We start from the raw sequence: 16,099 nt of genomic DNA, 5'->3' as shown, positions 1-16,099 counted from the left end.
TAAGCACCACACTAGCGGTTAACTGTTTTGATTGGTGGGGCTAGTCCCCTAACTGGACAGTTGACCACATAATTGGTCTGAGGCTTGTTCCCTATCTGGACAGTTGGCTTTTGTGAGTGGTCAGCTCTTAATTGCCTATTGCAGCATTACTCAAATCCTGCTTAACCAAAAAGCCAAATTGTTGAAGAATACATTTGCAAGAGCCACAATCTAAGTTGTGAAAAGTGGCAAAAATGGGTTCAAGTGGCAATTAAAATAAGTTAAAGGGGGCAAAATGGTGAAAAAGCAGCAAAAAAGGGGAAAAATTGGCATAAAATGCCAAATACTGGGCAAAAAGTGACAAAAATGAGGGAGTAAAAGTGGCAAAAGGGCAGAAAGTGGCAACATTTGGGTCAGAAGTGACAAAAAATATATACAGTTGGCAAAAATGGTTAAAAAGTGGTAAAAACATGACAAGATAATGAGTGGAAAGTGACTAAAATGGGCAAAAGGCAGCTAAAGGTGGGAGAATGGGCAACAAGCATCAAAGAGTGGCAAAAATTTAGAAAAAAAGGGACATTTAATGGGAAATGTTAGCTTAAATGGGATAAATAAATAAATAAAAGAAGGATAAAAGAAACAAAAACTAGAGCAAAGTGGGCAAAAAAAGGCAAAAAGAAGTGACAAAAGTGGGCTTAAAGCAGTGAAAATGGATTAAAGTGGCAAAAAAAATTGCACATAATGGCAATGGAAATACACAGACAAGCTTAATAGTTGACAATTAAAGCCAACTGTAACTGTTTAACTACATTTAACTACTGGCTCAAATTCTGCTTTTACACCAGTACTAAAATTTCTACATTCAATGAAATGTGGTCACTCTTATGTTGTTGACTTATTTTTAGCTTTGCACTTATATTACCTCAAATATTTTCAACTGTTTTCAAAGCCAGAGAAATCCTTAATCTATGACAGTTGTAACAGGATTTGTCTTGCCATGGTGGTTTGGGGTTAAATTCTCCATAAGTGAGCCCTTTCTGTCAAAGCAGACATTGTTTTGAAGCAGTCATCTTTTCCTCTTCCTACTGTGGGCGTAAACATGCTCTGAAACCAGACAAACTACCTGCTGAATGGACTGTCACTGTTTGTCAGAAGAAAAAACTCACAAATGTCCCCCAAATAGATGCAAAAACCCCCTCCTTGTGTTTTTATTGATGCTTGATGTCTCGTTGTTGACAGCTCTCAAAGCCTTCTCGATGAGACAAATCCACAGGCGGCCTCGCTTTCTCTGAAATCGGGTTTCCTGTCACTGGAGAAGGTGTGCAACGATCCGAGGAAACCTGCCTCAGGATCAGGGTCAGAGCTGTCCACATCAGTCACAGAAAAAAAACTTTTTTTTCCTTTTTTTTCTGTCGGGGACGAGCGATTAACTGTCTGACACATTCAGACGTGCTCTTACTGCTGATTGTCCAAATCTTTCCCCTGCTGACAGAAAGTCAAACAATCCTCCAAGCAGACTCAGAATTTCTGGTGTCTGCATCATCACCATCATTTCAACCTGTTTTACATCCCCACATGGCAGACGGGTATCACATTTACTCAAATAAACTGGACCTGGAGCTTAAATATTGAACATTTATCCACTGTAATGTACTGATCAACTTTAAAGCAGCACTGAGCATCTGCTGTTTGGCCTTTCAGAATAAAACTCACACATCAAGTCTCATCATTTAGACTGACTACACCCATCCAGGTCCGATGGAGGATTCTAGCTGCCGTGGCTCTGGGCTGCTAGGACTCTTCTACTGTGAAGCCTTGCTTGCAGCAGCATTGTCCTGCTGAAATAGTCAAGGCCTTCTCTTAAAGAGACTCTAGCTGAATGCGTTTCCATTGAAGGGAGTTCTGGGCATAGGCCGTGCAATTCTCGTAAAGAATTGAGAATCTCATCTTGCGTGAATCCGCTGCAGGGAAGCTTGACGCCCAAAACCTGTTGCGTGTTGTTACAGTTATGGTTACATCTACGGCGGTTGCCTTGATCATTTTGAACAAAAGACGAAGGAAACAGATGATGGTTCAGAGGTAAAGTTTGTGTGTATGGCAAAAGCCACGTGTAAGGGTATGAGTATGATGTTAAGGCCCGAACATACTCGAGCGTACTGTCAGCGGAGCCGACTCCGCACGGAATGTCTGCAGTCATCAGAGCTTCCATAGTTGAGCGCACTGTGTAGTAGTTTCCTGTGAAATTTCTGTGAAATCCTACATTTCCCACAATCCTTGTGCATTGTTTACATTTTTCTGTCATGGTGTTCTACACTGATGAAGCCTGCTGGCGTTGAAAAGCAATAAAATTACAAGACAGTGGTGTGTACAGCCATTAAATGCCACAAGAGACAAGGAAGAGGAGTATGCCATGTTGGTGAAGGACATGCGAAGTATTGACGTGGAAAAACATTTTCAATACTTCCAAATGACACGTCAAAACTTTGATGATCTAGTTGGGTGTCTAGCCCCACTCCTTCTCCACTCTGGGAGTCACCGCTCACGCGTCAACGCTGCACAGAGGAACAAAATGCAGGTTGGTGTCACATTTAATGTAGGTCGATGTGAAAAATACATGCCGAGCAGTGTTTTGTGTGACACCAGTACACAGAGCAGAGTCCGCTCATTTGTAAAATTTGAGCTTTGCACACACGGGCCTTGTGGACGTCCGCTTTGAGTCCGCGCAGACCTCCGTGGAGTCCGTTCTGCGTACGTTCTGCCCTGAGTATGCTTGGGCCTTTAAGAAAAGTATCGTCTCTTCTTCTGCCCACATGTACCGCACCATGTTGTCTCGGAGTGACCGGTCATGTGACACCGTACGTCACGTCCCATGACTTGTAAATGCAGAAAAAGTGTTATATATCACTGCTGTGCAGAAGGCTACTGCTCGAGAAATGAGCAAGGTAGCAGAGCAGATGGGAGCTGACTTTGTTCTGGCCCTTGGTGATAATTTCTACTTCAAAGATGTGGACAGTGTGGACTCTCCTCATTTTAAGGACATGTTTGAGTCTGTGCTTGAGTCTTATATATATATTTCTATATCGAAATGCCTGAAAAACCTCCTCATGAAAGCGTAAAAATTTTTTAGTGATATTTTAGGGTTTTTTCGAAGTTCAGGTGTTTCCATTACCATATTTTTATTGCGCTATTTAGATTTTGCACATTTCCAGTGCAATGTAAACCCAGCTTCTGTCTGGATGGGAGCATATGTTGCTCTAAAACCTCCATCTACCTTTCAGCACCGATAGGGCCATTCCAGGTGTGTAAGCTGCCCACGCCATAGGCACTAATGCAACCCCATACCATCAGAGATGCAGACAGATAACAGGCTAAATCAGGGGTGCCCAAATTCTTTTCAGTGAAGGGCCAGAAATGAATCGGGGTGGAGGGTCGCAGGCCAAAACTAAACATTCATGTTGCAGTGCATGAAATTAAATATGAAATTAAATGTGCAAAATAAAAACTCATACAAAGTAATTTTGAAAATTAATAACACTAGCCTTCATTGTGTTTCACAGCATGCAGTTACTGAACATCCATATGGCACAAATACTAATTAGGCATACTGCCTTGAAATTAATTTTAGTAAAAAAAAAACAAACAAAAAAACAAAGTACTCATGTTCCCAACTATTTTTAAACATTCTCTTATCAGTGTGCCACTGCCTCACACACTCCATCTCTGCCATGACCCCAGCTTGACCCCAGCATTTTCTCACTGACTCGCTCTCTGGTCATGGGCTTCCAGATCTGAGCTGACATGAGCTCAACAGCGCCACCCTACCCCCAATGTAACACAATGTTAATTTGTGGTCAGGAAAGGAAGTGCAACAAAAAACAAATATTGAAAGAAATATTTAGACTGCTGGCAGTGGGAAAATAATAATAATAATAAAAAATCAAAAATTTGAACATGGGCAGCGGTCCAAAAATAATTGCTTGTGGGCCAAAGTTTGCCTGCGGGCCCCAAATTGGACGGCCCTGGGCTAAATGGTCCCTCTCCCCTCTGGTCTATAAGACACGGTGTCCATGTTTTCCAAAAATAATTTCAAATTTTGATTCATCTGACCACAGAACAGTTTTCCATTTTCACCTCAGTCCATTTTAAATGAGCTTTGGGGACCGTAGCTCGGTAGCCATACATAGACCTAACATTGAGTGGGTGGATTCATACAAATATCTGGGGGTTCACATTGATAACAATTTAAGTTGGCACACAAGTGGTAAGTGTTTGTGCCCAAATCCACCAGCGCGTGCATTTTCTCCGTTGACTCAGTGTTTGGTGTGTGTAGGAATAGTATGTTGATTTTCTACAGAGCAGCTATTGAGTCTGTGTTACAGTACGGTATTACCAGCTGGTTAGGCAACTTAACTGTTAAATTAAAAAATCAAATACTAAATCTGACAAAAACGGCAGGCAAAATCATTGGTACGTCAGCACCTGTAACTCCCCAAGACTTGTTTGAACAAACAAGCCTCAGACTTGCAGACAGTATTCTATCTGATACGTCTCATGTACTGCACTCTGAATATGTTTTACTTAACTCAGGAAGGAGGTACAGAGTTCCTCTATGTAAACATAACAGATACAAACACTCGTTCATCCCACTGTCAGTGAAGCTCATAAATGAGCAGATTGCTCAGGATGGACAGAAAAGGGAGTCTGAGGTCATGTGATGCTGAATTTGCACTGAGATGCTGGTATGCACTTTTTATCTGATCCTGTTGACTATGTATTTTTATGTATTTTTATTCATTAAATGTGCTGAATGTGTTGTCTGTGCTGCAGATCTCTCCGCCCAAGACAAAGTTCTCCCAAGGGAGACCAATAAAGACACTTTGACTTTGACTTTGATTTGTGGGTGGCATGGCTTACTGTGTTGACAGACAGTGATTTCAGGAAGTGTTCCTGAGCCTGTGCCGTGATTTCCAGGACAGAATCATACCTGTTTTTAAAGCAGTGTCGCCTAAAGGCCTGAAAATCACAAGCATCCAATATTGACCTTCAGATATTTGCCCTCATGTATAGTTTTTAGTCCATTGTTTTTCATGTAAATATATTTCTATATAAGTTCCCTTGCAGTAGAATTAATGTCCTTTAAAGCCTCTCCTCTGTGCTCACTGTTCTTGCACCGAAACTCCAAGTTAGCTTCTGTGTACGTGAAGATTTTCTTTGCAACAAACCTTTTTCTGATTCTGAACATGCATCACAAAAGTTCATCCTACAGGTTACCTATAGGATCAGGTAATTTCTTAACTACATGAAGCATTTCCTCTCATGATGCTCCTGGAACATTTCTGCAGACTCCAGCTTCTCCTTCTCCTCAGACCCCCCCCCCCCCCCCCATCTTTCTAAAATGTTTGACATTTCTCCTTTCAACTTTAAATTGCCTCATTTTCAGTATTTGGACTAAATGGTGTCAAACTATCCCGTCAAAATAAGTGTCCCCATTTGACAATTTGATTTCCTTCATCTGAAATGTGAAATGACAAATGTGAAATTTGTTACAGATTATGTAACGCCAGCCCTGTGAATGCAGACAGAAATGTGTGCAATGATGGAAAAATATAATTTCACTCATCACTTGTCAGAGCTCTCATGCATTATCCTTCAGTGTGAGAGATGAGGTTTTTCAAGATAAAAACTAAACGATGTCGCACTTGTTCACTCTTCGGTGTGTCAGTTTTTCTTTGAAAGGTGGGGAGCAATTATATGGTTAAAAATACACCTTTAAGTGTGTCACAGCTTAATGTCAAATGTCCATCATTTACTGTTATGTAGAAAAAAACGCAGCCTTTTATCTTCATCTATTGTGAACAGCATGAGTGTTCACAGGCGTTGTGTAAAACATCAGAGTTTGAATGCCGGCCACCACGGTTAGATGTAAAAATGATTACTCCAGCAGATAGAGGGAGAAACGTGAATTATCACAGCTTGAAAGTCCATCTTTGATGATATCTCACGGTATTACAGTCAAAGCAGAGAGGGTCACAAAGCTACAGCAGGAAGACGGGCAATTCAAGCAGAGTGAGCGATGGTAAAATGGGACAGGCTGACAATAGGGACAGTTGTGTTTTACGATCCATATCTTTTCAAGAAATCCATAACGTAAACCTACAGAAGAACTCACACAGGCTCAATTCATAACCAGAAGTTAACAAAAGAGGAGAAGCCCTGGTCTCTACTTGACATCTTTTGTTATTATTTTGATTGAGGGCCCCCTGGTGGTGGAACTGACATCACATGTAAATTCTTGTAAATTCCGGATTTCTTATTTGTTTGAACTCAGCTTCCAAAGAAAATGTGATTATTCTCAGTTAATTTATGATGGATAACAAGAGTGGGGGCTTTGGATTTCCAGCAAAGCACAGTGAGAGCCTTTATCCATAAATGTAAAAAACTTGGAACAGTGGTGAATCTTTGGTTGGAGGGGCTGGCCTGGTCAGATGAGACTTGCAGGTCTTTATGTAGATGTTGTTCTGGGTTCTTTTGTGACCTCTTGGATGACTCATCAGTGTCCTCTATGAGTAAATTTGGTAGGCTGGCCTCTCCTGTGAAGGTTCATCGCTGTTCCAGGTTTTCTGTATTTGTGGATAATGGCTCTCACTGTGGTTAGGGTTAGCTTTGCAACCATTTTCTAGACTGATGGATGTCAGTGACTTTGTTTCTCATGTGTTATTGAATTAACCCTAACCCTTTACATGGCACCATGATGTGCTGCTTTTTGAGATCTTTTAGCCTACCTGACTCTGTCAGACAGGTTCTGTTTAAAGGATTTCTGGGTAAAAATGTCTGGGAGTAATCAGACCTGGGTGTGATTATTGAAATTGAACTCAGCTTCCAAAAAAAAGGAGATAATTCACTGTTAATTTATGGTTGAACAACAAGTGTGGGGGCTTTGGGACTCCAGCAAACCACAGTGGGAGCCATTATCCACAAATGTAGAAAACTTTGAACATTGGTGAACCTTTGGTCGGAGTGACTGGCCTAGTCAAATGAGACCTGCGGGTCTTTTTTTGATGTTGTTCTGGGTGTTTTATGTGTCCTCCTTGATGAGTCTTTGATAAGCTCTTTGAGTAACTTTGTAGGCCGGCCACTCCTTGGAAGGCTCACCACTGTTCCAAGTTTTCTCCATTTGTGGATTATGGCTCTCATGTAACAATGTTTAACAGGTGTCCAGATGGGCCTTCTGGTGTTTCTGCAGCCAGCCTCAAGTGGACACTCGTATTGCAATTTTTTTGCACCTCTGCATTTGCTCCATTTTTCAGGACCGGAGGTTGTTGCTTGACCAAAAACGTACTGATTAGATAGCACAAACATCCGTCTGATAACAACTGTCTGTGTCTTCTTCTCTCTGTGCAGATAATGTCTACAGGAAATGCCTCTCTAATGGGACGTGGGCGCTAAAGGGGAACTACTCCATGTGTAAGGCTATACTTCATGAGGAGGTAAGACGTGAGTCTGTGCGTTTCTCCTGAATAATGAGGCTTTTTCCACTGACCCTTAGAGCAGGAAGCATGCGTTAATCAAAAAGCAACAACAAAGGCCATGGGATGAGAGCGGCAGGTTGACCCGAGGCAGATTTTAAGTGAATATGGATGTAGGGTTTTGTTGCTTCGTGCTTGCGGCCTTAAGGGACACAACAATAAAGAAAAATATACTGTGAATGAAGCACAAAATACCACTGGAGCATCACTTGGAGGACTCGGCATCAAAAGCGCCAAGAGTGGGATGAATTTGCATGAAAACTGCAGCTTGAATGTCATCTCTCTTGAGGTTTTCAGGGGCTTGGCTTTCATTCTTCTGTAGGTTGAAGCCTGAAATCTACAAATTAACCCGCAGCTATTTCTCTTCTGATTGCTCAGAAAGTGTTTCATTTCTTAAATTCCTCAAAAGGAAAGCGTGACAGTGATTTTTCGAGGCGGTGTTGTCCTCCAGGGACATGAAGGAGTTGTGAAAAGGAGTCAGCGGGTTAAAAAGCAGCTTTTACGATCCTGTTGTGCTCCAGATTTTTATCCTTCCTCGCGCCGGGGCGTGTTTTGTTGCATGCTCTCAGCCTCCACCTGCATGCTGCTTTGTGATCTGCAGATGTGATGATGATTGCTGCTCATTTTAATGAGGATTGAATACAGGACAAAGCTTTCAGACAGAACACGCTGACCTACATGAGGCTGGAACAAGCACACATCTGATGCATTGTATGTAAAAATGCAAAAATGACAGGAGAGAAAGATGTAACATGGTTTGTTTGTTTTCCTGACCTGAACATCTGCGGGAGCTGAATATTGAAGACTGAAGTTTCCATAAACACTGGAACTCTCTCCAGCTTTAATAAGCCGCTGATGTTTTATTTTTTCTGGTTTTAAGACCACATTCTTGTTCTAAATTTGGGAGATAAAGCTGGATTTACTCCATATTTTTCTTTATTTAACACAAATCCCTTCAAAGGACAGGAAACAACAATGACTTAGTCCGGCTTTTTATACTTGAATCCTCATGTTTGGATCAGCCCGTTCTTTATACTGAGGATGTAAAATCCTTTTAAAAGCTGCGGTGATTTTCTAAAACAACTTGTGAGTGTTTTATCAAATCTTATCCAGACAGGGGAGAATGGGGTATTAGTCTCAGATACATACCCTGATTACTCTGAAACATGATTGACAGATCTGAGTGAATGCGTCTAGTCCCTGATCACCAAATCTGATCACCTGTGGTTAATCCTCTGGTGTCTGCAGCTGAGAGGAGAACAGTGTATGTGGTGAGTTGTTGTTATAAAGGCCGATTTAATGGCCAGGAATCAGTGGGAATAAAGGAAAGTTGGTACAGCCTTCTCCCTTGCTTTATCATATAAATGCTTTTAATGGAAACGCTATTCAGCTGTTCTTATGAAAGAGCTTGCCTACTTTCTTTTTTCATGCCTATTTAAAAACCCAGACTGGTACCAAATGAAGAACAGTTTGGGAGTCAGTAAACCAGCTCTCGTTACTGAGCTGAGCCAAAGGAGCCAGATCTCTACAAAAAGAAAGATTTCCCACCAAAACTAGTGAGGGTTAAAAGACCCCTACAAATCCCTACCCTCTGTCCTACTCACCCATCCATTCACCCCCTTACCCACCTACCTAACTACCTGACTCACTCCCTCCTACCCACTACCAACCTACAAACCAATCACCCACCTATCCACCTTCATACCTACCTACAGACCTACCTACCTCTGACGCACCCACCAACACACTTATCAAATTTCCTCCACCTACCAGCCAACCTATGTACCTTGCTACCTTCCTCCCTCTGTCCTTACCTTCCACCTACCTTTCTACCTTTCCACCTAACTTCTTGGCTGCCTACCCTTCTAACTCTCTACCTACCAGATACCTACATACCACCCATCTACCCACTTACTTCCCAACTTCCTACCTACCACCCACTTCCAATCAGCTTACCTACCTACCTACTTACCAGCCAACCACCCTCCCTTCTTACCAAGCTCCCTATGTACCTGTCCACTTATGAACCAACCTCTCTCCCTTCCTCTCACCTACCTACCTCCCTACAGACCTACCTCAGACCGACCCACCAACCCACCTATCAACTTTCTCCAACCTACCAGCCAACTTATGTGCCTAGCTACCTTCCTTCCTCCCTTCCTCCTTCCTACCCTTCCACCTACCTTTATAGCTTCCTATCCATTAATTCACCCCCTTACCCACCTACCTACCTCCTTTCCACCTACCTAACAACCTGACTCCCTCCCACCCACTACCTTATGAACCAACTTACCTACCTACTTACCTACTTCCCCCTCCTCCTACCTACCTACCTACCTACCTGTCCACCATATGACCCATCTACCTTCCTGGCTTCCCACTTAATTACATTCCTAACTACCTACAGATACTTACCTCCCATTCATCTACTGACCTACCTACCAACGTGCCCACCTACATATGGTACCAGCAGGTAGAGATAAAGCTGTTTTACAGAAATGTTAAAGATGGATTTTATACAGGAAAGGACAAACTGTGGGCTTAAATCAAACTCTCAGACTTTTCCACATCAATAAAAAGACCTATTAATGTTTAATTTTTCATTAAACAGAGCTTGTCCTTCCAGTACAGAGGTGGTTTCAGTTGTTATAAAGGTTTTTGTGATTCAGCTTTAATGAAACTACCTTTAAAAACTGACCTTTAACCGACAAACACTGGTGTCAAAGACAATGCTGCATAAAAGAAAACATCAGAGAGCGAGGAGGAGAAGGAGATAGAGATTGACAACTGTCTGTATCTCTCAGATTGTGATTGGCTGTCCAGAGGCTTCAGAGTGAGCTCATCTTACATTCAATTCATGTTTTAAAAAAATGCACTGATCACTTCACTATTCACCACAAATCTAAGTGTGCTGAACCAAAACATTCATTTAGCACACTTCTGATGTGAATAGACACCTGGGTGGAGATTCACCTCTGAATTATTCATGTCATCCTCAGAATGCTAAAGCCTCTATAGACTGTATTATGCAGAAATTCCTACAAGAATTCGGTGAATTTAAAAACAAAACCATTGAAATATCAGAGGTTACTCCTTCCTGTTTCAGAATTAGAGGAAATGACTGGTCTCTCTCTCAGAGCGTCACTTTTGAGACAAGTAGCAGGTGGAAATTAACTGTTATCACCTTACAGTGCCTATAAACAGTGTTCACACCCTCTTTATTGAGCCTATAAATCAACTAGATCAAAATTGCAATTTCAGCTGAAATTGCATGGGGATGCTGAGAGCTGAATTGTGGAAGAACAGCTGAAAATAGCCAAAAGCACAAAAATAGCTGAGAATATCATAAAAATAGCAAAAAAGGGCATAAAATGGCTTAAAAGTTGCTTAAAATGGCATTCAAAAGTTCCGTAAAGGAAAAAAATAGCTGAAAGTAGCCTAAAAATAGCTGAAAGTAGCCTAAAAATAGCTGAAAATAGCATAAAAATAGCTGAAAATAGCATAAAAATAGCTGATTTTGGCCTAAAAGTAGCTGAAAAATGGTTCAATGGCTGAAAAAGCATAGAAATAGCTGAAAATAGCATAAAAATAGCCATTATTTAAAAATGATAAAAGTTATGAATGAGAAAAGTCATGGCGATTGAATGACAAAGAAACTGATTTTTTAAAAGTTTAAACAGTGTCAATATGACAAAGTATGGAGGAGGAGACAGCTGGTGTGGAAGAATAATAATAAACAAAATGGCCGATGTGATTATCAATAGTGTGGATGCTCAGCATCCCCATCAATCATGTCAGTGTAATTTATCTTCTACAAAGTAATGTCAATTAAATAAATAAAAATATGTAGGGTAAAAATAAGTGACTGCATAAATATTCACCCCCTACAAGTCAGTATTTAGTAGAGTCGCCTTTGGCTGCAGTCACAGCTCTGAGTCTGAGTGGATAGGTCTCAATCAGGCTCAAACATCTGGAAACTGTAATTTAACTCAATTCTTCTTTGCAAAGCAGCTCAACCTCTGTCAGGTTGCACAGGGACTGGGTGTGAACAGCCTTTTTAAAGTCCAGCAACAAATCCTCTATCTGGCCTTTGACTCATCCACTCCAGAACATTCTACTTGTTGTCTTAAAATCAGCTGCTGAGAAGCATCCCAACAGCATGATGCTGCCACCACCGTGCTCCACAGTGGGGATGGTGTGTTTGTGGTGATGTGCGGTGTTTGGTGCCTTGTCCAGTAGCCAAAAAGCTCCATACTGGTCTCATCACACCAAAGAACTTTCTTCCACTTGACCATGGAGTCTCCCACATGCCTCAACCTGAGTTTTCTTCAACAGTGTCTTTCTCTTTGCCGCTCTCCCATCAAGCTTTGACTGGTGAAGAACCCGGCCAACAGTTGTCTGCAGAGTCTCTTCCATCTCAGCTGCTGAAGCTTGAAACTCCTTCAGAGTATTCATAGGTGTCTTGGTTTCCTCTCTCATTAGTGTCCTTCTTGCACGCTCACTCAGTTTGTGAGGACGGCCTGATCTAGGCAGATTTACACGTGTGCCATGTTCTTTTCATTTCTTGATGATGGATTGAACTGAACTCTGATGTTCAGAGCCTTGGAAATGTAATGATATTCTTTTCAATAACGTTCACTCTGAGTTGCTTGGAGTGTTCTTTTGCCTTCTTGGCGTAATGGTAGCCAGAAAAACTGATTAACCAGCGACTGGACCTTCCAGACACACGTGTTTATACTATAATTACTTCAGACACATTCACTGCAGTCACTTCAAAGGGGATGAATACGTTTTATAGGCTCTGTATGTGCTCACTGCTAACACTGTTGGCTTTGTGTTAGGCCAGTGACACTCAACGTGTGGCTCTTGAGCCACATGTGGCTCTTTTGTGATGATTTGTGGCTCTTTTTAGTCTTTATTTGAAATATTTTTCCACCAGAAATCCTTAAAAAGGTCAACTTTAACCTCCCAAATTATCCATTATAAGTCACATTTGTAAGTTTGTTTCCCACTCTTGTTGGCTTAAATTGTCAACCCTTATTTGTTTTGTTTGTATATTTCCATTGCCCTTATTTGTAATTTTCCCCCTTTTTGGCCACTTTAAATCTATTTTTACAGCTTTTAAAGCCCAAGATTGCTACTTCTTTTGCCTCTTTTTACTGGCTTTTACCTTTTTATCCTGCTTTTTGCTATGTTAAATATTTTTCTACTTTGTTGCCATGTTTTGCCCCCCCCCCCCCAATTTTTGCCACCTTTGCCCATTTTTGTATCTTTTCATTTATTTTTGACACAGCTTTACCTTTTTGAACATTTTTACCACCTGTAACTAATTTTCAAATTAATTTTGCTCCTTTTTCTCCAAATTTTTACCAATTTTCACCCATTTTTGCCATTTCTTTGCCAGTTTTTGACCATTTTTACCACCTGTACATTTTAGTCTCTTTTTACTTTTTTTTTTTGTCTTGTTTTTACAGGTTTTTTTTTTTTTACCAATTTTCGCACCTGTAACTTATTTTTTGTTATCAATTTTTGCCACTTCCCATCAGTTTTTGCCTCTTTTATTCTGCTTTTTGAAAGCTTTTATTTTTTCCCCCCTTTCTGCCATTGTTGCTTCCTGGAACTTACCTTCTGATCAAAATTTCCCACATTTTCTCCCCATTTTTGCCAGCTTTCAGCCATTTTTCCACTTCTTTGCCAGTTTTTGACAATTTTGCCACCTTTGCCAATTTACTATCTTTTACTATTTTTTGTCCACATTTTTTCCTTTTTAGACCATTTCTACCATCTGTAACTAATTTCTTAATTAATTTTGCCTCATTTTCTCACAATTTTTAAAAATTTTCACCCATTTTTTGTCACTTCTTTGCCAGTTTTTAAATTTTGCCACTTTTGCCCTTTTTAGTCTCTTTTTACCAAATTTTTGCCACATTTTTAGTTTTTTGGACAATTTTGCCACCTGTAACTTATTTTTTGCCATTTCCCACCAGTTTTTGCCTCTTTTGTTTTGCTTTTTGAAATGTTTAAATTTTTTTCCCCCTTTCTGTCATTTTTTTGCCCCTTCTTACACAATTAAGCTGCCCTTTTTATTGAATGCTATTAATGCCCATTTTAGTTACTTATTTTTGCTACATTTTACTGTTTTTGACCATTTTTGCCACCTGTACCTTTTTTTAATCAGTTTTTTCCACTTTTTTCCCATTTTTACCAACTTTCACCCAGTTTTTGCCACTTATTTGCCGCTTTTTGATCATTTCACCACTTCATCTTATTTCTATTGCTATTTTAAACCATTTTTTGCCATTTTACACCACTTAGATTGTGGCTCTTGCAAAGGTACTTTTCAACAATTTGGCCCTATGGTTGAGCAGGGTTGAGTAACACTGAATTAAGCCAACTTAAATTATTTCCTGCTGCAGTCTTTAAAACACAAAAGTATTGCTGATGTGTACATCCATATTTCAGTGTAAAATAAAGTGATAATGCAGAGCTTCTCCTGTAATAATTCTTGCACAATGTGATTTTTTGAGTCCATATATTTGTAATGTTTTCTGGCGTTTCCTCAGAAAGATGCTCGTTCTTAATCCTCACTTCAAAGCTGCGACCGGCTCGGTTTGCTTCATAGTTTTATCCGGATTTGATACTCAGTCTCTTCTTGTTAGTGCGATCAGTCCTTTGTTGATTTTGGTCTCTTCATGGGTTTTGCTACCAATAAGAAAAAAATCAAGTCTGCTCTTATTCTTCAAAGAATGATGTGTGACCATTATAGGCATGTGGACCTTGAATGCAGTACATTTATGTCTTATAGATCCGTGAGCATGAGGCTGCTGTGTTATGGACTGAAAGCCTTCATTTAGTGTTTTCCCAGGCTCTCCGAGAGTCTGATGTCTAATCGATCCCAGCAGAAGACGGATGTAGAGTGTCTGACCTTTTAAAAATGTGTTTGATTTTTTTCCCTGTCCTTTTTTAGCCGTAATATAAATCACCAGGTGGCGTGATTGACATCAGGGGAGAGAGAGGGGGAGTAAAAGTAGCTCCTCTTTAAAGTTCAGTTTGTATTGAACTGGAAATCCAGTCGTCCCACTGGGAGGGGAAAGTGTGCGGATCAAAGGCTTATTGGAAAGTTTGTTTGAGGAAAGAGAAATCCTCTTTCCTTTTGGGACTTGCTCGAGGTTATTTTCTCAAAAAAAAAAGAAAGAAAGAAAGCGATAAGAGTGTGTGTTTTTCTTGGAAGGAGAGTGAGTCAGGTTTGTTTCAGGCCCACACAGTCAGAAACCTGGAGCAGGTGGTGGGCTGCTGGGAAGGGATGGTCTCACTTCTTTACAGGAAAAGATACAGCGTTTATCTCCATTCTGCTCAGAAATATCAAGTTATGACTTCTGATCTGTATCCCCTGGCCCTATTGGTGGGTCTTATATTATCCTCCTGTCCTGCCGTCCTCCCCCTCCTCTCAGCTTGGCAATCAATCTGAAAACATCCTGTCCACTTGATTTATGCCCTGATGTGTCAGCCAGTGCTGCACCAGTCGGTGTCTATTCATTTCTTCCCTTTTTCAGCTCTATATTACGGCTCACATGGAGAGAGCAATCCTTCAGCGTGTAATCACTATCCATTGTCATCATTCCTCCTGTCATAGCACCTTTGAAAGGAGCCTTTTTTAGCTGCTGCAAAGAGCACGGACCAAAATCTGCAGGAGGAAGAAATGTTCCTCACTGCGGCAGAAGAAGTGTCCTGTTAGGATCATTAAAGTTTCTCCTACACTGATGGTATACATCAGTGTTTATCTTCTGACTGTCAGTTATCCATGAGACACAGCTGAAGCTTCACGTTTGCTTTGGATGAACTCCAAACTGTTTTTTTATTCAAGGCGAGGGGAAGAAAAACATGTTTGTGTCTTTAATCGACCCCATCATAAATATGTCCCCCTGCTATATTTTTCTACTTCTGCATCCTTGGAGGGAACATATTATGAAAAACTCTTCAGTACTTCTGCAAATGTATTTGAGTGTCTGGCGTTTCTACTGACCCATGACATGTTAAATAAGCCAACCCAGTCATATGTTTGAGGTTGTATGTCTCAAAATGGAAAACCGACCTCTTCAACAAATGTTACTGTTCTTTGATTGGTATTAAGACGTAGTAATAACTAGGGACACATATTATAATCAGAATAATATCTGTAAGCATATATTAGCTTAAGAAGTTAGTTATCATACAGACAGATATATAAATATATGTTGATATTTACAACCAATATATCTGCTGAAAATATCATCCCATATTGACTGTCAATGGCTGCCTAGATCCACAGTAAATATAAATCTATATCTATAGTTAATGTCTGCCTATATCTGCTGTAAATATTAATCAATATTGTCTGTGATTATTAACCTCAATCTACTTTAAATATCAGCCTATATCATCTGAATGTATTGACCTATTTCTGCCTGGATTTGCTGTACTTTTCCTACATCAGCTGTACTAACCTATATCAGTGGTAAATACCAACCTAATTAATTATAAATATCAGCTTATATCTGCTGTTATTATTAGCCTGTATGTACTGGAAATTAATGGCCTGTGTCAGCTTTAAATAT

General features: G+C 40.4%; 1 protein-coding gene across 2 annotated transcripts in view; it reads left to right on the top strand.

Annotated features, from left to right (window-relative positions):
* Positions 1-16,099, top strand: part of LOC121528747 (corticotropin-releasing factor receptor 1-like) — a 166,500-nt gene that overhangs the window by 84,848 nt on the left and 65,553 nt on the right. For both annotated transcript variants that reach the window (XR_005993496.1, XM_041816321.1), the window contains exon 5: positions 7,381-7,466. Coding sequence is in view for 1 of the 2 variants with exons in the window: in XM_041816321.1 (XP_041672255.1) it covers positions 7,381-7,466 (86 nt within the window). In the remaining variant the exon portion in view is untranslated. The remainder of the gene's footprint in view (positions 1-7,380; positions 7,467-16,099) is intronic.

Source organism: Cheilinus undulatus, linkage group 20, assembly GCF_018320785.1.
Source record: "Cheilinus undulatus linkage group 20, ASM1832078v1, whole genome shotgun sequence".
Lineage (NCBI taxonomy): Eukaryota > Metazoa > Chordata > Actinopteri > Labriformes > Labridae > Cheilinus > Cheilinus undulatus.
This window is presented reverse-complemented; position numbering and strand designations above follow the sequence as displayed.